At 37.3% G+C, this 26,383-nt stretch overlaps 4 protein-coding genes, 1 long non-coding RNA gene and 1 pseudogene across 7 annotated transcripts in view; 1 reads left to right on the forward strand and 5 right to left on the reverse strand.

Moving 5' to 3' along the window:
• Window positions 1-26: 26 nt before the first annotated feature.
• On the reverse strand, window positions 27-2,174 carry LOC148905478 (uncharacterized). The gene is made up of 2 exons (XM_089039747.1): window positions 1,618-2,174; window positions 27-963 (listed from the first exon to the last, which is right to left on the reverse strand). Exons 1-2 carry the CDS (start codon window positions 1,709-1,711, stop codon window positions 620-622), a joined length of 438 nt encoding a protein of 145 aa, XP_088895873.1. The 5' UTR covers window positions 1,712-2,174; the 3' UTR covers window positions 27-619.
• A 2,004-nt stretch (window positions 2,175-4,178) lies between these two features.
• Window positions 4,179-26,383, forward strand: part of LOC148905479 (uncharacterized) — a 98,288-nt gene continuing 76,083 nt past the window's right edge. The window contains exons 1-3 of the long non-coding RNA XR_016121655.1: window positions 4,179-4,237; window positions 4,410-4,500; window positions 18,288-18,378. This is a non-coding gene — a long non-coding RNA (uncharacterized LOC148905479). The remainder of the gene's footprint in view (window positions 4,238-4,409; window positions 4,501-18,287; window positions 18,379-26,383) is intronic.
• LOC148905480 (uncharacterized) lies at window positions 4,413-7,630 on the reverse strand. Its single transcript, XM_089039741.1, has 7 exons — window positions 6,889-7,630; window positions 6,208-6,434; window positions 5,331-5,463; window positions 5,002-5,171; window positions 4,749-4,894; window positions 4,629-4,663; window positions 4,413-4,521 (listed from the first exon to the last, which is right to left on the reverse strand). The coding sequence occupies exons 1-7, from the start codon at window positions 7,238-7,240 to the stop codon at window positions 4,454-4,456; spliced, it is 1,131 nt and encodes a 376-aa protein (XP_088895867.1). The 5' UTR covers window positions 7,241-7,630; the 3' UTR covers window positions 4,413-4,453.
• On the reverse strand, window positions 7,746-26,347 carry LOC116307072 (uncharacterized). Of its 3 annotated transcripts, none has more exons than XM_089039719.1 (14): window positions 25,664-26,347; window positions 24,979-25,205; window positions 20,407-20,539; window positions 20,093-20,262; window positions 19,846-19,991; window positions 19,727-19,761; window positions 18,276-18,398; window positions 11,033-11,265; window positions 10,795-10,933; window positions 10,479-10,612; window positions 10,204-10,358; window positions 9,614-9,648; window positions 9,267-9,419; window positions 7,746-9,043 (listed from the first exon to the last, which is right to left on the reverse strand). In XM_089039719.1, the coding sequence occupies exons 1-14, from the start codon at window positions 26,013-26,015 to the stop codon at window positions 8,571-8,573; spliced, it is 2,508 nt and encodes an 835-aa protein (XP_088895845.1). In that variant the 5' UTR covers window positions 26,016-26,347; the 3' UTR covers window positions 7,746-8,570. The 3 variants fall into 3 exon arrangements, with proteins under 3 accessions (XP_088895845.1, XP_088895846.1, XP_088895844.1); XM_089039720.1 differs by having other exon boundaries at window positions 10,204-10,328; window positions 19,846-20,018; XM_089039718.1 differs by having other exon boundaries at window positions 19,846-20,018.
• LOC148905481 (uncharacterized) lies at window positions 12,549-17,726 on the reverse strand. The gene is made up of 3 exons (XM_089039721.1): window positions 13,854-17,726; window positions 13,275-13,352; window positions 12,549-12,603 (listed from the first exon to the last, which is right to left on the reverse strand). The coding sequence occupies exon 1, from the start codon at window positions 17,174-17,176 to the stop codon at window positions 14,945-14,947; it is 2,232 nt and encodes a 743-aa protein (XP_088895847.1). The 5' UTR covers window positions 17,177-17,726; the 3' UTR covers window positions 12,549-12,603; window positions 13,275-13,352; window positions 13,854-14,944.
• Window positions 21,127-24,499, reverse strand: LOC148905482 (uncharacterized; annotated as a pseudogene).

Raw genomic sequence — 26,383 nt, forward strand, 5'->3', positions numbered from 1 at the left:
TTATCATCCAAACAGACAGCTAACACTTTAAACTCGTCTAATTGTATTTAGGATTCATTCTACTTCATGTAATGTGATTGCAATATAAACGTTGTTATACATAAGCAGTATATACGCGCACGTCAGTGTGTTTTAGTACTATAAGACTGTCGGCCATCACAGCTTAGGGATACAATACTCTTGAAACTCTATATGAATTTTGCTTGTTGCTTGAGTACCCTACAGCTCTACAGAGACTTTTGTCACGTGAACGTGGCTCTATACTTAGATAAGAACAGAATAGCCAGCCACCAATTTGATGTGCAGTCCTTTCATATCACAAACATTATACTCGGTGTTAAGCTTTAATTTTTGAATAAATGAAATGACGAGAAGTGATAAAGAAAGCTAGAAACAATCTTGATTAGAAAATGACATATCTCTCTTGTAATTGGTTCAAATAAATGAAGCGGAGCAAAATGGTGCAATAAATGTTTCAAAATAAGGCTATTGTTTAAATTGCAATTATTGCTTAAATTGCACCATGATTTTAACGAATCAAATTATAGGATTCGATAGTGATTACCAAATTTACATTATTAATATTGAATTTAGTGAGAACTAATTACATTGCCATATTTTAGTTTTTATTGTCAGGTTTCTGTTTTTTGTACTTTGGCGCCTGATATTCGCCATGACTGTGCTGACCAAAAGTATTGAGGCTCTGATAAAGACTGTTTTCCTTATTTTGTGATGTGCACGTGACCTCAGTATCTGTCTTGTCTTCGTGTGTCTTGTGAAGCCCCTTGAGGGAACCATATACATGAGGGATATTCCCTACAAGGGAAGAGTACATTGGCGAGTCGAGAGTTTCGGTCATGCCTTCTTTTTGTTTGATAGCCTTGGAGTTTTCGTCAACCAGTTCGTCAGAGACATTAAAGCCAGGGTTCCTGTGATTGACGTAATCAGCATCTGGAATGGGATCTGTGAATCAGACAGCAATCGAAAAATCAATCGAAAATTCTGAAGACAGAGATAGAGAGAGAGAGATAGAGAGAGACGGAGTCGAGAGAGAGAGAGAGAGGGAGAGAGAGCTGTTCGAATAACGTTTCTGAATGCAATTCAATATTAAAGAGTAAGAACCTATTTTCAACATGAAGTTTTGATTCACGTCTTATTTTAAGTAGGCAAATCATTTTGATTTAATAGTACATGAATAATAAAAAGGCCCTTTAGAAGTACAGATTCCAAGAATATGTTTTATCATTACTTTGGTAACGCCGATTCAGAAGAAACGCACCTCAGGGGCGGATCCAGCCAAAATATAAGGGGGTGGGGTCTTCACCGAATTTAGCTTGACTTGTAAGTAAAGGCTCATTTTACTTCAAATCCATTACGTTGATCAAATAAAACAATATATGACTGAAGGGGGGCTACAACCCCTGTTTGCCCCTCCCTGGATCCGCCCCTGATCATTGCAAACTTTGATCCTAGATGAAAAACTGCCATGAATATTTGGTCGATTCAACTAAGGAGAAACTAGTTATTTGCCAGCTTCATAAATCAGAAGACTAGTCCAAAATAGGTACTAAAATTCACTTTCATTGTTTTTCTTGAATATATCCCTTTTTTAATTACCGAGAGAGCTTTGAAGTCGATCTTTAGAACTTCCAATCGGTATTGCGTTTTCATATGTACACATCTCATGGCTTCCATCTAGCAAACAAAACATGTATGCTAATGATCATTTCATTAAAGAGCGAGGTCAAAAGAATTGTTCAAAATCGAGACACGATTTTACTGAATTAGTTGGTGGGTAATGGTAAATACCCACTTTTGCCTCAGAGGCGTGTTGAAAATACTGTGAAAATACAGACAGTTCAAATCGCTTCTGTGATTTGATTCAATTTTGAAGATAAAGTTGTTGCATATCTGGTAACCCAACCCAACCCCTCCGCTCTAAACTCAGGTCCAAATTACAATAGTTTTGACCTGAATCGTCATACATAAACCATTAGTGTATGAGTGAAGCAGTAAGTAAGTAAGTAAACACTCTATTTTTTGGGGGGTAGCACTTAATACTGTACAACTAATAAACTTGTGGCCCTTTATGAAAAAGATACTCACGATCCTAGAAATAAATTATTTGTCGAGGTGTTTTTTTTATAGTTTTTATTCTTTTTGATGCATGTGTGAATTGCTCAGAGAAATACACGCATTACCTTCATTAGATTGTGGATTTCTTTCGCTTTCCCTCGCTATATTTTTCCTGAATTGAAGATTTTCGATGTCACAAATTATCCATAGAAATTTATATTCTGACTTGTACGAGTATATCTTTCTAGCTTTAGTGTAATGTGTAATGAAATCCAGACAACGAGAAGGTAGCAAGTTTCCGCCGATGCGGAATTTACAGTGAATTGCATTCAAATATGCTTTGGACTTACGAAAACAGGTATTACTTGTCGTCCATTGAAGGTGGACGATTTGAATCGCTGAAAGTTCCGTCTTAACAAGCGAAATCGTTCGTGACAGATTTGTATTAGTTCTTAGTGATTTATGCGAGATAAATTGTCATTACTCATTATCATCCAAATAGAGAGCTAATACATTAAACTCGTCTAATGGTATGTTAGGATTCATTCTACTTGTAATGTGTTCTTAATATAAGTATCTAATGGGGAAGCTATCAAAACTACGGAGGCATATTTAGTTTACAAGACCGAGGGTAACGAAAAAGGGCTAAAGCCATGTGATCAGGCAAACTTTTCAGGAGTAGGATTATTCTTGATTATGTTCACCAGTTCGTTAGCCGAGTTTTTCCTGTTCCGACGCCGGCGAATGAATGTATTGTCGATCCTCCTATATTTTGAGCCGCAATGCCCGTTGATACGGTGATAAAAACACCGCTTGCTCCCTTTCTAAACTCCTTTAAAATATATCTAATTAAAAATGATTTTCCGCTTCCAGCTATTCCACTAATAAACACACTAAAACCTTTTTCTACGATATTAAAAACTTTGTTTTGCTCTTCGCTCAAGAACGCCATTTTGTTTGTTTTCATCTGTTTGACGTTACACGTGATTTTTTTGAATTTGTCACGTAATCCGTTTGTATAGATACTGCTACCAGCCAGATGAGGATACACTAGTGTCCCAAGTTACTTTGCGAGTTTCGTTTTCCAATATGGCGTCGCTTTCTACTCGTCTGTAGCGGTGTGCGACTTTCACTTTCCGTAGCAGCCGTTACGTGACCTGTACGAGGTAAAGACTCATGAACTTGTATTGTTTATTAAAAATACTCTTAATCTACATACATATTTATTTGGTTTTGCGCCAATTGTCAGAGTTATATCGCTCGAGTTCACTTTGTCACGCGGTGTCATACGTGATGTCATATTGGATTTTATATGGTACATCAAGTAAATGCTGCTTTTCACATATTTGAGTATTTTAAGTTTAAGCAACAAATATGTGTCATTCAGATATTTAGGAAAAGCAAAACCTTGAAATGACCAAAAGTGACCCATGATTTATAGTCTTTTGGACAGTCACAATTGAAGTATATTTACGACAATTTATCGCGAACGCGACTCGTAAAAGGTGATATTTTTTGGCGATTTCATACAAAACAAAAATATTTAATAAACCTTACTTACTCCTACACTAGATGTAGAAGTAAGGCGAATAAGAGCTGGGCTACGGACGTTATTGAACAAGTAATCCATCGAAGAGTTGTCACTCGTTGTTGTTGGAACAAGAGCGACACGTCTCTCTCTCAATTTCTCCAAAAAACTGACGTGAACGAGTCTAAAAACGACTTGTACTCCTTCAAGGCCGGGTAAACAAACAGAAAAATCATCTTTTGAAACGCAATGAACATACAATAATGAAATATCTTGAAAAGCATTTGCCGAGTCTGAACACCGCCATCTTGTTGTGCACTCTAAGCCGGTCAAACCAAAGTGATGACGTCACGAAAAAGCGATAATATAGTATCAAACAGTGCATTCTGGGATACTAGTGGAACCTCCTCTGGCTACCAGCATAGAGCGAAAAATATTTTCATTTTGGATTGTTTGATTGGCTGAAAAGGGTCACGTGGTTTACAGTTTCACTCCCCTCCTTTTTTACACGTCGCTCCGCTCCTCGCAAGATATTCGTCGGTTTTCGGAGTAAATTCGCTAGCCCGCAAAGCAAGGAAAGCCTGCCATGAAGTGTAGCGCGCGCATGTAAACAAGAACTACAAGGAACACCTGGTATATTTTAGAATACGTGCAATAAAATCGAAGACAAACCAACACAATCAAAATTTTAACGTGCTCCCTTGATCACAGCCAATCAAATATGTTCGTGTTGAAACTTTGCAAAAAAAAAAAAAAAATTATACTTGAATATTGGATTTATCCGATTTTCTACCTTTATTTTTAGGATGGTGAACCACATCTTGTTTATTGATGGAGACAGCACTGATATCAGCATACGAATACTCGTCTTGTTCTTCCAAGGATCGCTGAACACGGTTTAGTACCATTTTGTTTCACTTAAAGTAATTCATGATGAATAATGTATAAGTATCTTGGATTTAATCATAATATAAGATGCAAATGGGAATGAAATATTATATCCATTAAGTGTATCTGAACTTACCTGCAACTACACCTGACTTCTTTGCGACAGTTTCCCTAGATTTTATTAATAAGAAATGTTAGCAAAGTTCATATAAAGTTGCAAGAGTTTCGAAACCAAAACTATTTAATATGGCCTTACCTTTTCTTTCGTCTTCTCACGAGTATAATGGCAATAACTAACACAAGTAAGCCAATGACTCCAGCAAATACGCCTGCAATCAAACCACTGCGGTCATTGGAGCTTGAATGTTTAGCACTGGTTTTGATTTCCATCGGTGCTGATGTCTGTTGATTAAAAGGCGCTGTTATGGATCGATTCTTAAAACGAGGCGAATAAAACATGATATCATCAGAGGTCCTCTCGTATTGAGTACTGAAATCCAGATACTAACCTTCGTCGCGGTTGAGATAATAGTTGTAGAAGGGCCGCCGCTGGTTGTATGTATATTTGGATTGTTGGCACTTCTGGTAGAGGTTGATAAACTACTTTCAACTGGAGTTGACGAAAAGGGTGGTTCTGTTGTGGAGGGTGCTGCAGTTCGTAGTGACAGCGAGAACGGACCTACATTTTTTAGTTATAAGAAAATATTAGAATTTTCTTTAACGCCCATGAAGACATAATTTTTTTTTTTGATAGCTCTCTAAGACAGATTCACAAAAATTGCGCAGTGCTATATATGTGCAACATACAAGTTAGATTCGTTTGTAAATTAATACTTACATTTTATTTCGCCCTGCATCTTTAATAAAACACAAGTCTGTACTATCATATTCGACGCGTTATGATAACCCACTCCAAGTGTAATAATTCGTCCACTTATAATTTGCTGAGAAGAATTGCCACTATAATTAAACTGAAAAGGGAAGTTTATATCGTTATTTGTGATGAACATAACATTGATCTGATGACTGTATCTCGATGTTGAATGTATCTGTAAGCAGTGAGAAATTTGAAAGTGAGTTGTAAAACGAATTTAATCTTAACCATGGAATGCCCCTTTTCTATGCGACAAATCACAGTCCAAACGACAACTAAAGTATTTCTTACTTGTTATAGGGGCTTTACTATGACGTTTTTTTTTCTTCTTTTCTATCTTCCTTCCAACGTTATCATTTATCTTATGCATATCAAAAGTCCAGCTTATCATTATTGTAAACATAGTGAATATCCAATGTCATCATTTCTTTTAACATGTGAAAAGTTCAGCTTACTATTATTATTATTATTATTATTATCATTATTAATATTATCATTATGCAGTTTATTAAACATCTGGATGCGAGGCAAAGACACATAGGGCGCGTAAGCGTAACCTATGGGTGTTCAAACTATTTACAATTGGATCAATGCTCAACAATAAAATATTTACAAATCTTACAATCATTTACGATATACATCAGACTATATAGTAAATGCAGAACATAAGAAATACTTTAAAAATAATATAAATCTAAAATTTGTAAAAGAAATAGATTATATCATGCGTAAAATTAATATTATTATTATTGTTATTATTTACAATTAACATAATGAATATCCCATGATTCTTATGTATTGATGAGTGATAGTTACTGCTTAAGCACAGGAATTTTCTTACCATAAGGAATCGTTTGTTGCCTGTTTCATGTACGGAAAATCTCTTCTTTATATATATGTCATAATCCAGATCCCCCCAGCTGCCATCACATTTCTGATATTTCGTAGTGGCCCTAAAGATATAAACGTTTTGAAATTGCGTCGGGATTTCGTAATTAGCAACACCAACTTTTGGAACGGTTATAAGAGCACTGTATTTTGCCCAGTTGTTAAGTATAACTGAGCATCCTAAACAAAAAAAAAAAAACAAAAAAAAAACAAAAAAAAGAAAGTGGAAAAACGTCAAATAAAGTAAATTTAAAAGTTGTCGTGATATATTATATGGGTTGAATAGTAAAAAGCATTTGAAAATGAAATATATAACCACTGCATTGGGTCCTCGAAGTTTCGATATCTTCGGGTATCATTCTCAAGAGTGTTTATATAAGCCATGGATTCTGGTGGATTAAGGTTTAAAAACTTCTAGATCTGATGGCGCGGTCCGCGATGACCTTAAATGATATGAAATTAATATAGTCAGGTGGTATAGTGAAATAATCGTGACAAGTACAATAAAACTATGAAATTTGGCACAGAGATTGCTGAGGGCATCCTGTTATAATGCTTGGAAACAAAAATGTTGTTAATAGGTAATTTAAAGACCAAGAAACTAATGTGATAGGAAGGACATGAACCGACTTACCCCAACGTTCATGAACTTTAGCGTTTTCTAAGCACTTCAATCTCCTACCGTCGAATCCAAATGTAGAAGAAATAAAATATTTACTATTACTTGCTATATGATTACATTCACATGTGCAGTTACTAATTCTTGAACCACGCATTTCTTCACACTGTGTCGAACCATTACCCAAGCACAAAGATGAAGGTATTATAAACCGATCGGGCTGTGCTTCCAAGGTTGTAGCTCCAGTAATTTTGCTAGTCTTTCGTTGTATGATGACATATTCTTCAGCTCGAATTACTTCTGCCCATAACAAGATAAAGACTATTACTAAAAGCTCAAATATTACAGAATCCGCTGTCTTCTTCATTTAGTTTTGAAGTCCCAAGGATCAAATCATGAGATGAGAAAGAGTGGAGCACAGAAAATAAATGGGCAATAATGATGTATTTGTACACTTTGTAGCTCCTGTCAGATAGCAAGACTTCCTTTTTTTCTTTAGTCGTATTTAAAACAGCACTTAATGGCAGTTCCGTTCCAGCCTGGGTTTGGGGATTCTTTTCCTTATATTGTCAATGTAAAGGTGCTCAGGAAGAAGTATGAAATTTACATAAAACCTGCTCATCCAACCAAATAACATGTAAGAAAGAAACCATAAAAATACGGTTTTTACATGACCAATCAAATTCGTAATTTGTTGTTTTTCGCGTGATAGAGGCGGTGTGTTTGACTCGACATTAGGTTTTTTGTAGTATTATTTCGTGTTTTGCATCTTTTTCCGCATAATAGAGATGCAAGTCAATCAGTCAGAACTGACACATCAACCAGAAATGATGTAAGCCACTTCACGAGAATCTATCAAGTACCCTCAGTAGTTGAAATGACGAGACACTTTATTAGTTTAAACCGTGACGTGCTTCTTGTTACATTATATACAAAAATCATATGAATACTTCAAATTTTAAGATATAGAGAAGACCTGACAAGTTGTCTTCAGTTATGCTATGCAACATTTTTAGCCGTATCTGTTTATGAGGTCTCCTTAAGAACGATATTAACAGGAGTGCATTAGTTTGAATCAAAAACTTTGAACTAATATTTTTAATGGCTTTCATGATAGAACTAGAGGAGAAATTATTATAATGTAAGCCTTCATCAATATCATTCCATATATACCTGGTTTATGCTAGTTTATTAAATGTGTATCAACCATACACTTGCTTTCTAGTTTTAAAGGCTCTATGTAATCGACGTTTTTGCCGGGACAAACGGCGACCAAGAAAAAATGAAACCATTCGTACCGTAATCTACTATAACTTCTTTTATGATGTAGTCGTCGACAAAATCCCTGTTTGAATGCTGTTCGTTATAGCATTCAAAATCAGAGACACATTAAGGCGTTATGAGTAAAATAATGCTGAAAACGGATCTACAGTCAAGAACTTTTAAGTCATTGCAAGGTTCGCCTAAGTTATGGACACTTAGAGTATGGTTATCACTAAAGCGTTTGTTGCCGATACCAGGGAAAGCTCATCCGTTACTCTCTCGAATGCATACCTACAAAAGGAACAAGTATAATGCTCAAGCATTTGAATGGTACCATATCTAGAGCTGATTCAAAGAAAATGCTTGTATTGTTCAAGGCGTGGTACACATCTTTATTCATTTCATCATTTTGATAGAGTTCCTGATAGATAAGCTTAGATATCAGATGTGTCATTGATTACTTCCCCAACGGAATCGTATAAGGTGACACTGTAATTGCAAGCTTGTTTAACATTTCTTTTGGTATCAACACTTGGGTTATCACTTGATGGTGGCTGCGCAATGACGTCATACAATGGAGCATCCTCTGGAAATGGCCCCTCCAGAACCTGATAACAAGGAGCCTCTCGTCCCTCGAGAGGTTCATTCAAAGATCCTGGATCTTCAAGGACATTGTACAAAGGCTCTTTCTGGCTGTTTGCCTTTTGCGCTTTTACTACCTTTTTGTTGTACATTGCACTATCAAAATAAGGTCGATTTTTAACTTCTTTTTTGGGATTATTAACCTCAGCATATTCTGGAGCTTCAAGTACTTTGAAAACAGGCCCTACTGCACTGGGATGAATTACAGAACCATGCTTGTCCAAACCCTCAACCTTACCATCATTGGACACGGTATTTTGTGGATCTTATGAAATAAAACGAAATTATTTCTGTTAATTTAGCTAATTCAATTGACTAGAAATTGACGATCATTGAATGACCAAGTTGCTTGGAATGGCTAATGGGAATAGTTTGACTACTAAGCCTATTCGTAACCAAACCAAGTAGCCATTATCAGCTTCAGGTGACGGATTCTGAGTGCTACCAAAATGCCAGTAAAACTTTTTTTCTCTTTTACGAGGACTTACCTTTATTAGGATGACCATTCAACATGTTTCTTCTGCCAAGTGTTATTGCATTTGTATAGGCATACGAGTAGTCATCCTGGTCCAGTGACTTGTGACCATCGCAGTCAGTCATCTTCAAGGAGTTGTCAACCCCTTTTTCGTAACTAACATTTTCTGAAGAAATAAAGCCAAAAAAACTTTTGGAAGTAACGCTGGAAATACCATTATAACTCATTGCTTGAATAATGTGCACCACAAATAGGTCGTGGCCTGGTGGTATAGTTGAATACTATTATGTCTTCTTGCATCAATATTGTGCATGACATATTAACACTATGTTATAATAGTTATAACCAATTTTGACTTACCAACAGTTGTTTTACTTTTCGCTGCTGCAGCTTTCCTGTGGGAAAAGGAGACTCTGGATTTAGGAGACTCTGCTCGCAGGGTATATCATACTATATAATTTTCACAATCATTATCATAATTAAATTATTTTAATTAATTTCATTACAAAAAAAAGTAGTTTTTTATTTACTAAACGTGTAACAAAAAGAACTGAGCGATTTCCAAAGTGGCCCTGACTTTTCATTTTCTTGTGGATTACTGCCTACCATAAAATCGACTGTTCATATTTATATACAGTTTGAAATGAATTTCAGTGTTTGTGTTATCCAAGTTGAGCTGCGCTCTTTGTGACTTTGCTGATATTCGAGATTTCAGATGATTCTCCTGAAGTGCCCTTGCATTCACATTATACAACATCAGGGACAAATACAGTCTTTATCTTTGATAAGAATGTCATAGTCTTTATTTATAGATATAGGATTCTTCAACCATTTGTTGTTTTATTTTCCAATTTTTTTTAATGATTTAAGAATCATCTATTTGTTAATATTATGACACCAACCTAGAAGATAACATTATATATCGTATTCGTTTGGGGGAAATTTGCTACCTCTTTTTTCGCCGTCTCATGACAATCACTATGGCAATAATGATCAGCATTAATCCAAGCACTCCCGCTGCTACCCCAATGATCCACCAAGTGTTACCACCATCGTTTTCTTCGGTTGCCTTTTTCTTGCGGTTATTAATAAATGTCGTGGATTCCTAAGAAATTAGAAAAAGAGCTTTCTTTGTAATGCTAGTTGCGGCATATAAACTCTTCCAAGTATTCTTTAATTTATAATGAACTAATGCAAGGATTTGACTAGGGATAGTTTTACTTACCATAGTAGTTGACTGGGATGTACTAATACTGTGTGTTTGGAATTCGGTCTTGCTGGTGCCTGTTTCTGAGGTGGTTTGGATCGTCCATGGTGACGTTGTTGGCTTAGGTAATGGTGGCAGAGAAAACTGAGGACCTGGATGATAATGTTGTTTCGGAAAAGAAAAACGTATATTAAAATCAATATGCTTTATATTTAGAAGCATGAAGACACAATATGTGAAGGGTTAAGAAGAACTACGGTTTGAATCGCTTAAAGCAATCGCAATTGAAGATCTTTGTTTGCCTTACCTTGCTTATACAAGGCGTGATACTTACATTTTAATGTTCCCTGCATCTTCAACAATAGACAGCCGGGTATAATTGTATTCGACTTATTGTAGCACCCTATTTTCATTCTCAGGATTCTTCCCTTCATGGCGTCATTATACTCCAAATGCGATGTTGTCCTCTTAAACTGAATTTTTTATTAGTTAGAATGACTAGTTATATACTTTTTTCGATTTAAGTTTTTTAAAATGTCAAGTATTTTTGCAACAACCTGTTAAAAACTTACTGTAAAATTTTGCGTATCTTCACTTTCCACGATTAAGAACCTGGCGAACACGAAATTGTCATTTAGTATGTTCCACGATCCATTACACAGCAAATATGTTGATTTGAGTGGAATAATGTAGCATCTTTGAAGACCAGTCGGCATCACGAAAGAAATATCGGCTTCCATTCTCAAAGGTACTGTTATAAGTGCACTGTCTACTGTTCTGTTACTCAAGAGTGTTAGTGAGCATCCTGAATGGTTGAATAAAAGAAAGAAATTACATAATGCATTTTAGTGACAACTGAACATGTTGGTACATCCAGTGATACAGGATCTCCTTTGAAAATTATGGATTGGCCCTAAATAAGCAGCTTTTCTTAGATGGTTCTGATAGATGTACCATGCTTCTTCAGTTTCTCATTTATTCCTTTTCTAATTTGTGAGAGGCATCTGCGGAAGTTACAGAAGTGCATTATATTGAAGTTTGTGCTGATAAAAACGGGTGTTCTCTTTCAATGAAGGTGGAAGTGCGAACTGGCTGAAAGTTTCTTTTCGACAATGCAAAATTAATAACTGATTTTTTGTGATATTTAGTGATTTATGATGCGAGATGAAATTTTATTACTCATATTTATCAATTAAATAGACAGCTAACACTTTAAACTCGTCTAATTGTATTTAGGATTCATTCTACTTCACGTAATATGATTGCAACATAAACGTTGTTATACATAAGCAGTATATATGCGCACGTCCATGTGTTTCAGTACTAAGACTGTCGGCCATCACAGCTTAGGGATTCAATACTCTTGAAACCCTAGCTGATTTTTTCTTGTTGCTTTAGTACCCTACAGCTCTACAGAGACTTTTGTCACGTGAACGTGGCTCTATACTTAGATAAGAACACGATAGCCAGCCACCAATTTGATGTGCAGTCCTGTCATATCACAAACATTATACTCGGTGTTAAGCTTTTATTGAATAAATGAAATGACGAGAAGTGATAAAGAAAGCTAGAAACAATCTTGATTAGAAAATGACATATCTCTCTTGTAATTGGTTCAAATAAATGAAGCGGAGCAAAATGATGCAATAAATGTTTCAAAATAAGGCTATTGTTTAAATTGCAATTATTGCTTAAATTGCACCATGATTTTAACGAATCAAATTATAGGATTCGATAGTGATTACAAAATTTACATTATTAATATTGAATTTCGCGAGAACTAATTACATTGCCATATTTTAGTTTTTATTGTCAGGTTTCTGTTTTTTGTACTTTGGCGCCTGATATTCGCCATGACTGTGCTGACCAAAAGTATTTAGGCTCTGATAAAGACTGTTTTCCTTATTTTGTGATGTGCACGTGACCTCAGTATCTGTCTTGTCTTCGTGTGTCTTGTGAAGGCCCTTGAGGGAACCATATACATGAGGAATATTCCCTACCAAGGAAGAGTACATTGGCGAGTCGAGAGTTTCGGTCATGCCTTCTTTTTGTTTGATAGCCTTGGAGTTTTCGTCAACCAGTTCGTCAGAGACATTAAAGCCAGGGTTCCTGCGATTGACGTAATCAACATCTGGAATGGGATCTGTGAATCAGAAAAAAACATTTTCAATCGAAAAATCAATCGAAAATTCTGAAGACAGAGAGAGAGAGACAGAGAGACAGAGAGAGAGAGAGAGACAGAGAGAGAGAGAGAGAGCTGTTCGAATAACGTTTTTGAATGCAATTCATTATTTAAGAGTAAGAACCTATTTTCAACATGAAGTTTTGATTCACGTCTTATTTTAAGTAGGCAAATAATTTGGATTTAATAAAACATGAATAATAAAAAGGCCCTTTAGAAGTACAGATTCCAAGAATATCTTTTATCATTACTTTGGTAACACCGATTCAGAAGAAACGCACATCAGGGGCGGATCCAGCCAAAATATAAGGGGGATGGAGGGGGGGGAGAAGCTTCACCGAATTTTGCTTGACTTGTAAGTAAAGGCTCATTTTACTTCAAATCCATTACTTTGATCAAATAAAACAGTATATGACTGAAGGGGGACTACAACCCCTGTTTGCTCCTGCCTGGATCCGCCCCTGATCATTGCAAACTTTGATCCTAGATGAAAAACTGCCATAAATATTTGATCGATTCAGCTAAGGAGAAACTAGTTATTTGCCAGCTTCATAAATCAGAAGACTAGTCCAAAATAGCTACTAGAATCCACTTTCATTGTTTTTCTTGAATATATCCCTTTTTTTAATTACCGAGAGAGCTTTGAAGTCGATCTTCAGTACTTCCAATTGGTATTGCGTTTTCATATGTACACATCTCATGGCTTCCATCTAGCAAACAAAACATGTATGCTAATGATCATTTCATTAAAGAGCGAGGTCAAAAGAATTGTTCAAAATCGAGACACGATTTTACTGAATTAGTTGGTGGGTAATGGTAAATACCCACTTTTCCCTTAGAGGCGTGTTGAAAATACTGTGAAAATACAGACAGTTCAAATCGCTTCTGTGATTTGATTCAATTTTGAAGATAAAGTTGTTGCATATCTGGTAACCCAACCCAACCCTTCCACTCTAAACTCAGGTCCAAATTACAATAGTTTTGACCTGAATCGTCATACATAAACCATTATGAGTGAAGCAGTAAGTAAGTAAGTAAGTAAACACTCTATTTTTTGAGGGTAGCACTTAATAGTGTACAACTATTAAACTTGTGGCCCTTTATGAAAAAGATACTCGCGATCCTAGAAATAAATTATTTGTCGAGGTATCTTTTTAGTTTTTATTCTTTTTGAAGCATGTGTGAATTGCTCAGAGAAATGCACGCATTACCTTCATTAGATTGTGGATTTCTTTCGCTTTCCCTCGCTATGTTTTTCCTGCATTGAAGATTTTCGATGTCACAAATTATCCATAGAAATTTATATTCTGACTTGTACGAGTATATCTTTCTGGCTTTAGTGTAATGTGTAATGAAATCCAGACAACGAGAAGGTAGCAAGTTTCCGCCGATGCGGAATTTACAGTGAATTGCATTCAAATATGCTTTGGACTTACGAAAACAGATATTACTTGTCGTCCATTGAAGGTGGACGATTTGAATCGCTGAAAGTTCCGTCTTAACAAGCGAAATCGTTAGTGACAGATTTTTAATAATACTTAGTGATTTATGATGCGAAATAAATTGTCATTACTCATTATCATCCAAATAGAGAGCTAATGCATTAAACTCGTCTAATGGTATGTTAGGATTCATTCTACTTGTAATGTGTTCGTAATATAAGTATCTAATGGGGAAGCCAACAAAACTACGGAGGCATATTTAGTTTACAAGACCGAGTGTAACGAAAAAGGGCTAATGCCATGTGATCAGGCAAACTTTTCAGGAGTAGGATTATTCTTGATTATGATCACCAGTTCGTGAGCTGAGTTTTTCCTGTTCCGACGCCGGCGAATGAATGTATTGTCGATCCTCCTATATTTTGAGCCGCAATGCCCGTTGATACGGTGATAAAAACACCGCTTGCTCCCTTTCTCAACTCCTTTAAAATATATTTAATTAAAAATGATTTTCCGCTTCCAGATATTCCACTAATAAACACACTAAAACCTTTTTCTACGATATTAAAAACTTTGTTTTGCTCTTCGCTCAAGGACGCCATTTTGCGTCCTAGAGTATTTCTTGCGCTGGGAGCAAACCCCAGAAATGTCTGTGGCGTAGGTAGAGGCGAATTGCCTCCCCCTCTAGATATATGGAAGAAGAGAGTATTTTGGATTGCTATAGGGAGTTTTTCGAGTGGATATCCTACGACTACTATGTTTGCGACTACAGAAAAGCAATAGCTACGTAGGTGTCTTTCATGCATGCATGCAACCACCCAAAGTTGTCTACTATGCGCGCCCAGAAACGCCCAAACCGAAGTCTAGGATTCCAGAGATGGAGTAGAGACGTGCACCAGTCTATCTTTCTTCTTGCTAGCGGTCGTCTTTTCCCTGCCTATTTTGCAGTACAAAGGCGGCTGCGCTGTCCAGTCTATTTTTTGCGTCTCCAAGAAGTGTCCCCAGACCGGAGTAGTAGCATGTTCTACCGTACAGCCCTCCAATACGCACTCTGGACATTTCTGCGAAAGGAACAGAATTGTCCTTTCTTTTTTTCTGTAGGTGGTTTTGGCGTATCTCCAGCATTGGTACTCGCCTTCCTGCATGTGCAGCGCCTGCACGCATTCTTTGTTTGGCGGCGCCGGCACTTCTAGTAGTCTTTCTGGATTTCTGGGAATCGAATAGTCTACTTTCCTAGCCAATTCGTAGTACGTGTCCAGACCGGGTCCTTCGGGTACGAATGCAGTTGCTATGTTGTTCTTCCACTCCACCAATATTTCTTCTCCCGGAATGGCTATGCGCATGTTCTCGTCTGTTTCGAACTTTCCAGCCGCGCACGCTTCCAGTAGAGCTTCCGTAGCCCACGCAATGCAGGTCTCTTTGCCTTTTCGCAATGCTACGCGGTGTCCTCTTGCCAACCAAACGGCATCTATGTTTTTGGGTACTGCGTAGCCTAGTATTTTGTACTCCCCTGCGGGTATTTCTTGCATTCGGTGTACTTTGGGTCTCTCGTATTCGGGGACTTCGAAGAACAATCCGCGTAGGTTTTTGGTTCTCCTGGAAATTCTATCCAATAGCTTTCTGTACTTTTCCAACTCTTTCTCTATGGCTTTCCTGTCCTCTTCCTTTTGCCGCAGTACGGAGTTCCTTTGCTCCAGGAGTTCTGCGTGGTATCTTTTCGTGGCTTCGACCCACTCGTCTCCTTCCAAATCGTCTCGTATGTCTTCCAATCTTTGCTGTCGTCGTCTTTTGGACAAGAAGGATATCCTGCGGCTGGAAGGCACTTCTAGTATTCCGAAGGGACTCTTGTCCACTCGGATCCTTTGCGCCTTCTTCGTGCGCCAAACCCACTCTACGTGCTCCGTGGCGGGAAGCATCGTAGCGATGGCGGGGGCATTTGTGTGCACTCGAGTGGGAAACTTAGACTCCGCCAGTATGGTAGGAGAGTCCTTCGTGTAGCAGCAAAGCGGAGCTATCTCCACCGGGTCTGTTCCTAGGATGTCCACGCGAAAGATAGGACAACGACGCAATCCAAACTCTGCTATGGTCCAAAGTACGCATTGCTCCCACTTTTCGTTGCCTCGAACTCGCACGCCGGCTATGCGTCTTGTTCCCAAATTGCAGTACCACGCTAGAAAAATTTCTCCCGTCTCTTCGCAGCAAATGCAGCAGCAGTTATCCAAGTGTTCTGCGAGAGCCAACCACATATTCTTTGGCGGCTGTACTACGAATATGTCCTGCAAAGTTTCTAGCGTCTCCGCAATAGCGTTGGTGTGGGATTTGGAGAAGTCTTTGCCGTAGATGGATATTTCCACTCTGGTACATCCTCTCGCCTGCACATCTGGGTGCAGGAATGTCCTACGCAGGTGTTCGTTTGGACAATCCACGTACTCTGCCAACTTTGCGCCTACTGGATTTTGCACTTCTCCGGCTTCGAAGTTGGATACTATTTTGTTGTATATCTTCGTCCGTTTGCCGTCTTCCATCCAAGTGCAAACATGTTCTCCCACAGCATGCGTGTTCTCCAAGATCGTACCGTTGCGCCAACCGCCACTATGCTGCGACACGTATCCCAACTCCCGCAAACGACGTACCAATGTGACTCTATCCAAAGTTCCGGAGAAATCCTGCGTGTAGTCTATGGAGTATATTCCATATCCGTGCGCGCGTAGCAGTCTGGCAAACGTGGAAATCTTCTCGTCTACGACTTCTGTAGGCAATTCAGAGGTATCTACTTTGGCTACGAAGACAGCAGCGGGCTCCGTCCCATACAAACTGGACCACTTGCCCCCGGAATCCATACTGGAAACGCGGTCTACTATGTTTCCCTGTCTGCATGTGTGACTATGCTGGTTGGCAGGAACGTCCCAAACGTCTCCGTGGCCGCAATGGATATTCTCGACACTATTGTCTTTGCGTTCCTGCAAAGTAGTTTCTTCCCATACAAATTCTCTTCTGCTACAAAACCATAGACAAACACGTCGTCTACAAACAGCGGCAATCCGGATAGCGGCTGCAAACTCGTAGTACCTTCGTTGTTCCGCAGGTAGTTGCATTTGGATATGTCGGGCAATAGGTTCCCGTCGCAGGCATTGTCCAACAGCAAATGCGCCAGTAGTCTACTTTTTGCTCGTACGCCCATCTCTTGCAATGTTGTCGAAATACTCTTTTGCTCTTCCATGTACATATAAAGGGTAGAAGGTTTTTGGGCTACTACTACGAGGCGGCGTTTCGCAGCCCCTTTGCAAGAGCGATGTTTCGCAGCCCTTGCTAGGGGCACCGTTTCGATGCTCCCTTGCTATCCAAAATCTGGGAATTGCTACTATGTGGAGGTGTTCTATGGACATTCCTGATGCTTGTTCCCAGCGCAGCAGTAGTCCTAGAAATACTATAGTACGCAAAATGTGTCTACCAGGAAAGCCCGTGTAGGAGTAGAAAAGGTAGCCGAAAATGGTTGCCGAAAAAAGGGAAAAAAATATGCTCTTCTAAGGCATCAAATCTATTATCCTTTCTGCTCTCTCCTCGTGCATAGTTTCTTCTGTTTCTCCTTCTGCAAACGTCGTGAAGGCGAAGTCAGCATCAAGTCTATCTAAGACTTGAGTTCGTAATCTTCTTACGGTTCTGTTTTGGATGCTTGAGATGGCGTCCATATATCTAAAGAATATCTAATGCTCCATTGGCATAGCAGCAGAAAGGTGGGACTAGTAATTTCGTGCTGTACACGAATCGCGCGAGGGTCTCCCAGTACAGGTAAAACCCGTGCGAAAACGATGGTACTGTACACGGTTCGCTAGTCCACCTTTCTGCTGCTGGCTGAAAAGGGTCACGTGGTTTACAGTTTCACTCCCCTCCTTTTTTACACGTCGCTCCGCTCCTCGCAATATATTCGTCGGTTTTCGGAGTAAATTCGCTAGCCCGACTAGAGCAAGGAAAGCCTGCCATGAAGTGTAGCGCGCGCACGTAAACAAGAACTACAAGGAACACCTGGTATATCTTAGAATACGTGCGATAAAATCGAAAACAAACCAACACAATCAAAATTTTAACGTGCTCCCTTGATCACAGCCAAACAAATATGTTCGTGTTGAAACTTTGCAAAAAAAAAAAAAAAAAAAAAAAAAAACACTTGAATATTGGATTGATCCGATTTTCTACCTTTATTTTTAGGATGGTGAACCACATCTTGTTTATTGATGGAGACAGCACTGATATCAGCATACGAATACTCGTCTTGTTCTTCCAAGGATCGCTGAACACGGTTAGTACCATTTTGTTTCACTTAAGGACGGTGCCTACTATTGTCCACGCGCACACGTACTTCGCATCTACATTCGAGAAATTTCAAAATTTATTACTCGAATAGCACGAAACAAAACGTTTATATTCAATAAAAGTTGAAGCAGAAAACGATCTTAAGTAACCCAGGCTTGTTAAAGAGATAATTTGCCAAGGTTTAAGTATTATTGACAAAGAATCATAAGATTTTTTGGGCAAGTTTTGAAAAAATGGCAGACTCCTAGTTCTAAAAAACCAAATCCTTTCAATAATAAAGCTTTTTACCGTTTCTTTAGATTTAATCCTATAAAACTTGAATAAAAACAAACAAGAAATACATATGAAATTGAAAATTTACCATTTATTAATATCTAGGTGTGTAATTATAGTTTTGAAAATCTTTTTCTGGTCACTAAACACTTTCATCATGAAATTCTTTTACTTTGGGGTTCTCAATCTAAAAAATCATCTTATTACGTTCCAAATATTACAGAAATTCCTTTTTGCTGTTAAGTAAAAAGTCGATAATGACTTTCAAACCCAATAGTCTTCCTGGAACTATAAAGCTTATAAATATCGAGTTTTTCTCTGTGTTTTTTGCTTGCATGGCAGGAAGCAGCATGTTTAGCTTGACGTGCAAACGCGCCAAAAACAGAGTTTGTCACGCCGTTTTGTATGCTGTGTAACGCTTGTCACGCATTCGGCATAAGATTTATCCATAATAATATTCTTTAAAAATTCGTATCCCTTAAAAACGCCTGGATACCCCTATTTTTTCTTCATTTAAATGATAGAGTAAATGCAAAATTAGCCTCGTGAAATGAAATTTATGAAAAATAATTGGTTTTGAAGAGAATATGGACACAATCTTTATGTACCTACTGATCGAAAATAGGGAGCACGAAGCTAAAAAATTATATAAATTATAGCCAACTATTGAAGTCATGGTAGAATTGGGTATATTTTAGTAAAGAAACAAAGTGTCAGTCATTTAGGACGATTTAAATTAGAAATTTCTCAAAATCTTTAGAAAAAAAATTTTTTTCCTGGTGTTAGTAAAATCATGACGTCATCACTTTTTAACGTTTTTTAAGTCTTATTATTTCTTTTAAATGCATGGTGACCCCTACTTTTCTAACCAGAATTTGACAACCCTTTGATAGGTTAAAATAAATCACATAGTCATTAAAAAAAATAATTGATTCTCAATTAGTAGGCACCGTCCTTAAAGTAATTCATGATGAATAATGTATAAGTATCTTGGATTTAATCATAATATAAGATGCAAATGGGAATGAAATATTATATCCATTAAGTGTATCTGAACTTACCTGCAACTACACCTGACTTCTTTGCGACAGTTTCCCTAGATTTTATTAATAAGAAATGTTAGCAAAGTTCATATAAAGTTGCAATGATTTTGAAACCAAACTATTTAATATGGCCTTACCTTTTCTTTCGTCTTCTCACGAGTATAATGACAATGACTAACACAAGTAAGCCAATGACTCCAGCAAATGCGGCTGCAATCAAACCATTGCGGTCATTGGAGCTTGAATGTTTAGCACTGGTTTTGATTACCATCGGTGCTGATGTCTGTTGAGGCGCTGTTATGGATCGATTCTTAAAACGAGGTGAATAAAACGTGATATCATCAGAGGTCCTCTCGTAGTGAGTACTGAAATCCAGATACTAACCTTCGTCGCGGTTGAGATAATAGTTGTAGAAGGGCCGCCGCTGGTTGTATGTATATTTGGATTGTTGGCACTTCTGGTAGAGGTTGATAAACCACTTTCGACTGTAGCTGACGAAAAGGTTGGTTCTGTTCTGGAGGGTGCTGCAGTTGGTAGTGACAGCGAGAACGGACCTACAGTTTTTAGTTATAAGAAAATATTAGAATTTTCTTTAACGCCCATTTTTTTGATAGCTCTCTAAAACAGACTTACAAAAATTGCGCAGTGCTATATATGTGCAACATACAAGTTAGATTCGTTTGTAAATTAATACTTACATTTTATTTCGCCCTGCATCTTTAATAAAACACAAGTGTGTATTATTATATTCGACGCGTTATAATAACCCACTCCAAGTGTGATGATTCGTCCACTTATTATTTGCTGAGAAGAATTGTCACTGTAATTAAACTGAAATGGGAAGTTTATATCGTTATTTGTGATGATCATTACATTGATCTGATGACTGTATCTCGATGTTGAATGTATCTGTAAGTAGTATCTGAGCAGTGAGTTGTAAAACGAATTTAATCCTAACTGTAGAATGTCCCTTTTCTATGCGACAAATCACTTTTCAGTCTAAGCGATAACTAAAGAATTTCTTACTTGGTATAGGGGCTTTACTATGACGTTTTTTTTCTTCTTTTCTATCTTCCTTTCAACGTTATCATTTATCTTATGCATATCAAAAGTCCAGCTTATCATTATTATAAACATAGTGAATATCCAATGTCATCATTTCTTTTAACCTGTGAAAAGTTCAACTTACTATTATTATTATTATTATTAATATTATTATTTTTTTTTTAAATTAATAATAATGAAACTTTATTGACAATAATAATTAACTAATAATTCATTATAATATGAGACGTGATAAGAGTATTGCTATAATTATGAAACAAAAAAGAAAAGATTATGAATATAAAATAACAAATCTATATAATATATACTTATTTATCTATAAAAACATATTTGTAAAATAAATTAATAGCTCAAAACACGAGTCCAGCTCTTCACACTGATATAATACTATATTAAAACTATACAATTATTATTAAAATCTAAATATTTCTAAATTTCCGCTACATTGGCGTTAAGATTAAAGTCATTCAAGAATTCATTGTCCATAAAAAAAGGGGTTCTTGTCCCCCTGACACACATGTGTACTGACTTAATTATTTCAAAAGATAATCGAGTTCTAATCCATGTTATAGTACTTGCATATGTGTCCCCTGTCTTCTTGGTTAATTTCTCAGTAAGGTGCTTTAGAAAAATCTGGCATTCTGCACCCATTCCTCCATTTGTACCAAAAACTAAGGGCGTAAAAGTTCCCATATCGACATCGATTACTCTTTGCTGGTACTTTCTCTTTTTTTCGCTTTCTTGATCCTTGAAGATTGTAGAAGTGGATTTGTTTTAGTTGCTCTTGGAATTAACATGCGATACTCTTACATCAAAAAATGCAGTTACTCCCTGTGCCCAAAGCGATCCAGCTTTGATGTCGAGCCTTGCATCCTGACTTGTGCTAGTAGATTTTAGATTAAATTGTTCGCCATCCAATGGGATAAGCTGTGGCTCCTTTTGAACGTTGTTGCAAACCTTGTTTAAAAGTATGGCAAGTAGATCACGGACATTGTCATGCCTTTGTGCAACAAATCCTCCCTTTTTACAAGATAGTGCATGGCTTACCGAAAAGGTTGTACCACAAGCGCAGGTACTTGGTAAACCCGATAACGGTATATTATAACGCAGACAAAGAGAATCTCTGAATTCTTGTTTATTCAAAGTAAGTTCCTGTTCTTTAATTGGTATCGCATTGAGCCATGAGCTTGCTCCTTTGTCTCTTGCTTGGGTTACTTGACGGAGTATGTCAGGTGGTAATGCTGCATCGATTTCATCCATTTTCGATTTAGAGATTTCAGCTTTTAGTGATTGATGTTGTTTTTTCACATCTTCTGTGGTCATATACATCGTTTTGCTCTGCGTTTTAATAGCCTCAGTGTGTGAAGCTGTTATTAGAAGTGATGCCGCATATTGCTGTGGAGCCTCTTCTTTTAGTGCAGGCATCCCTAAGCCTCCTTCCGCAGGGGATAAGGTAAAAAGCCTACTCAGCTCTTCAGGTAGTGGTTCCTTTTGACCAAAAAGCGTTGGAAGAAGCATTTCATTTATCACATTATCACCAGGATCAGTATAGTCCTCAAAAGATTCAATTGTTCGCATGAAGTATGTAAACTTGGATTTGTATCCCTTTGTAAATGCGATATAGGCCGATTGTGGCTGGCACCTTGCAATCTCTGAGAAGGTTTGTAATTCTTCTTTCCACTTGTAGATTTTCTCGTTGCAAAATTGGTCTTTATAAATCTTTGATCCAATAACAGCTCCAAAGTGACGTTTGCCTTCGCTTGTGACGTTAACCTCTTCTCCAAATACCTGTTTCGCTTCCAAAGCCAAAGCTTCCGACTTCACGATCAACCAGCTTTTGTACCCATTAACAATATATCCATACTTTTTGCCCTCTTGTTCCAGGCTTTTATACCAATTAAATAAAGAGACAATTCTTCCTGCTCCCGCAGAATCATCAGCTAACCACACCTGCTTTACATCAGGAATAAAAGTTCTTAAAGTTTGAATTATTGTGGATGTATTTACCGAATACCATGGCATGGCTAATGGGTCGCCTTGTGTGGTGCCCTCCTGAGATAGGATCTCTCCACCACCACATATAAACAACCTGGAAGGGCTTCTGTAAGTATTAATTACGTACAAGGATATTTCTTTACAGGTAATCCGGATATTATGCATGGCTACTGACCGGTTCATCTGATTGAAGGCGTTACTTGCATCGATCAGTAGTACTGCATCTGTATCCTCTTCACTAAAGATCTGGCTCATTGCATGAATAGCGGCTTCGGCCCCTCCACTGTGTCCAGCACAAACTTGTAGGGGACCTGCTGCTTGTTTTAGTTCTTCTTTAAAGAATGCAGACACTGTTTTACCGATAATTCGCCGTAGAACTTCTCCTACTCCTATGGGTCGAATTCCGGGATTCTTATCCAAAGGTATGAGCCTGCATGCGGTGTAGCTCTCTAGCAGGATTGGATGGTATGAAGATTTTAATAGATTTCTGGTCATAATTACTATTTCTTCTCTCAGTAGTTTTCCTTCGGCTTTAAAATTCTTTGAACAGAGTACTCTTCGGTAAAGTTCGGCATCCATTCCTGAAGGTCCGGCAGATCCTCTTGTCCTCATTGCTGCATTGTAGATCATTTGTTCATCGATTAAGTCAAAGATACCATGAGGATTAGGTTCCAGGGGACCATTCAAGAGGCTTTCATCTTCGATGTCAGCAGCTGAAGGATGTTTCTCTTTGAGCTCCTCTAAGACTTCGGGTGATAAAGTAAGGACACCTGTAGATGTCTCTCTGTCAAGAAGTTTTATAGCGGCTGATAGCTTTCCTTGCATAACAAGATTGGCGAATACTTTGGATATATCTTCCATAGATCTTGCTTTCCTCGTCTTGCTAAACCTGCTCTGTATGAACCTTATTTCTTTCAACAGGAGAGATAGATCCCCCGCTCTCCATAAGGAAAACCTCCGTTCAATAGCCTCACTGTGTTCCTTGCTTTTAGATGTCGCTGAGGGTTTTTGTAGAATCAACTTTGGGAGCACCATAAAGGCTTTCAAGGCAATATAATTTAGATCTGTATTAGAATTGAATTGCTTTAGCCAATACGTCAATTCGGTTATGAAATTCTTGCCTGCTTTACCCGATGGTATATTGAAGATATTTCGTTTAAAATGAACAATTTTATCGTAGATGTCCTGGATTTGTTTACAGAACTGTTCTTGAGTTATGGTCCCCCAACTTTTCTCTTTTATTTTAGAGGGAAGCACAGGTAGATTTGGCTGAATTTTGCTTGAGGATTTTCCTTCTTTGTCGAGAAATGCCTCAGGGGATTGCAATACACTAGTATGCAAATTCGGTGTCGGTCTTGGTTGATTAGCTGCATATTCGTCCTCATTTTGTTCGATATTTTCGATATTTTCTTCGGTTTCTTGTGTTAAAATCGTCATATTAGAGCAATTCTGTGTGTTTTGCAGTCTTGAGGCTTGATCTCTCAGGTTTTGCCCGGTTAAACCAAGGCTTCCATAGCCTTTCTCTTCCCATAGCTCCGCCATTATTTGAATGTAGCCTTTCTTTCTGCCATTTTGGTTAAGCGGTGGATCCTTCGAAAATATTATTTCGAATGCTCTTTCCTTACATTCTAAAACATCTCTGTTCATTCCCTCTGTCCATTTCGTTCGTTTTCCTTTCCTTGACATTTCCTTTCAGGGTCAATTAACAACAGAAAAATTAAAAAGCACCCCAGAGCTAGAAGACACGTCCTCACCTCCAGACGCCATGTATAACGAGATATTAATAATAATAATAATATTATTATTATTAATATTATTATTATTATTAATATTATTATTATTATTAATATTATTATCATGCAGTTTATTAAACATCTGGAGGCGAGGCAAAGACACTCATAGGGCGCGTAAACGCAACCTATGGGTGTTCAAACTATTTACAATTAGATATGCTCAACAATAAAATATTTACAAATCTTACAATTATTTACGATATACATATATTTAGTAAATGCAGAACATAAGAAATACTTTGAAAATAATATAAATCTAAAATTTGTAAAAGAAATAGATTATATCATGCGTAAAATTATTATTATTATTATTATAATTATTATTATTATTATTATCACAATTAACATAATGAATATCCCATGATTATTATGTATTGATGAGTGATAGTTACTGCTTAAGCACAGGAATTTTCTTACCATAAGGAATTGCTTGTTGCCTGTTTCATGTACGGAAAATCTGTTCTTTACATATCTGTCATAATCCAGATTCACCCAGCTGCCATCACATTTCTGATATTTCATAGTGGCCCTATAGATATGAATGTCTCGAAATTGCGTCGGGATTTCGTAATTAGCAACACCGACTTTTGGAACGGTTATAAGAGGACTGTCATTTGCCCAGTTGTTAAGTATAACTGAGCATCCTAAACAAAAAAAAAAAAAAAAAAAAAAAAAAAAAAGAAAGTGGAAAAACGTCAAATAAAGTAAATTTAAAAGTTGACGTGATATATTATATGGGTTGAATAGTAAAAAGCATTTGAAAATGAAATATATAACCACTGCATTGGGTCCTCGAAGTTTCGATATCTTCGGGTATCATTATCGAGTGTTTACATAAGCCATGGATTCTGGTGGATTAAGTCAAAAAGGTTTTAAAAACTTCTAGATCTGATGGCTCTGTCCGTGATGACCTTAAATGATATGAAATTAATATAGTCAGGTGGTATAGTGAAATAATCGTGACAAGTACAATAAAACTATGAAATTTGGCACAGAGATTGCTGAGGGCATCCTGTTATAATGCTTGGAAACAAAAATGTTGTTAATAGGTAATTCAAAGACCAAGAAACTAATGTGATTGTAAGGACATGAACCGACTTACCCCAACGTTCATGAACTTTAGCGTTTTCTAAGCACTTCAATCTCCTACCGTCGAATCCAAATGTAGAAGAAATAAAATATTTACTATTACTTGCTATATGATTACATTCACATGTGCAATTACTAATTCTTGAACCACGCATTTCTTCACACTGTGTCGAACCATTACCCAAGCACAAAGATGAAGGTATTATAAACCGATCGGGCTGTGCTTCCAAGGTTGTAGCTCCAGTAATTTTGCTAGTCTTTCGTTGTATGATGACATATTCTTCAGCTCGAATTACTTCTGCCCATAACAAGATAAAGACTATTACTAAAAGCTCAAATATTACGGAATCCACTGTCTTCTTCATTTAGTTTTGAAGTTCCAAGGATCAAATAATGAGATGAGAAAGAGTGGAGCAAAGAAAATAAATGGGCAATAATGATATATTTGTACACTTTGTAGTTACTGTCAGATAGAAAGACTTCCTTTTTTTCTTTAGTCGTAAACAGCACTTAATGGCAGTTCCGTTCCAGCCTGGGTTTGGGGATTCTTTTCCTTATATTGTCAATGTAAAGGTGCTCAGGAAGAAGTATGAAATTTACATAAAACCTGCTCATCCAACCAAATAACATGTAAGAAAGAAATCATAAAAATACGTTTTTAACATGACCAATTAAATTCGTAAATTGTTGTTTTTTGCGTGAGGCGGTGTGTTTGACTCGACAATAGGTTTTT

The sequence above is a fragment of the Actinia tenebrosa genome, unplaced genomic scaffold (genome assembly GCF_029948245.1).
Source record: "Actinia tenebrosa isolate PJP-AT-01 unplaced genomic scaffold, QUT_ActTen_1.0 PGA_scaffold7__59_contigs__length_16204524, whole genome shotgun sequence".
Taxonomy (NCBI): domain Eukaryota; kingdom Metazoa; phylum Cnidaria; class Anthozoa; order Actiniaria; family Actiniidae; genus Actinia; species Actinia tenebrosa.

Excerpts from the sequence above, each read along its gene's own strand:
- LOC148905478 (XM_089039747.1), bottom strand. The coding sequence starts at position 1,711 with ATGTTTTGTTTGCTAGATGGAAGCCATGAGATGTGTACATATGAAAAC. Across the intron at positions 964-1,617 it reads TCGACTTCAAAGCTCTCTCG|ATCCCATTCCAGATGCTGAT; the intron begins GTAATTAAAAAA and ends TCTGATTCACAG.
- LOC148905480 (XM_089039741.1), bottom strand. The coding sequence starts at position 7,240 with ATGAAGAAGACAGCGGATTCTGTAATATTTGAGCTTTTAGTAATAGTC. Across the intron at positions 6,435-6,888 it reads TAAAGTTCATGAACGTTGGG|GATGCTCAGTTATACTTAAC; the intron begins GTAAGTCGGTTC and ends TTTTTTGTTTAG. Across the intron at positions 5,172-5,330 it reads GATGCAGGGCGAAATAAAAT|GTCCGTTCTCGCTGTCACTA; the intron begins GTAAGTATTAAT and ends TAAAAAATGTAG.
- LOC148905481 (XM_089039721.1), bottom strand. The coding sequence starts at position 17,176 with ATGCAACTACCTGCGGAACAACGAAGGTACTACGAGTTTGCAGCCGCT.
- LOC116307072 (XM_089039718.1), bottom strand. The coding sequence starts at position 26,015 with ATGAAGAAGACAGTGGATTCCGTAATATTTGAGCTTTTAGTAATAGTC. Across the intron at positions 20,540-24,978 it reads GCAACAAGCAATTCCTTATG|TTTAATTACAGTGACAATTC; the intron begins GTAAGAAAATTC and ends TTCCCATTTCAG. Across the intron at positions 9,420-9,613 it reads GAAAAGTAAAACAACTGTTG|AAAATGTTAGTTACGAAAAA; the intron begins GTAAGTCAAAAT and ends TTATTTCTTCAG.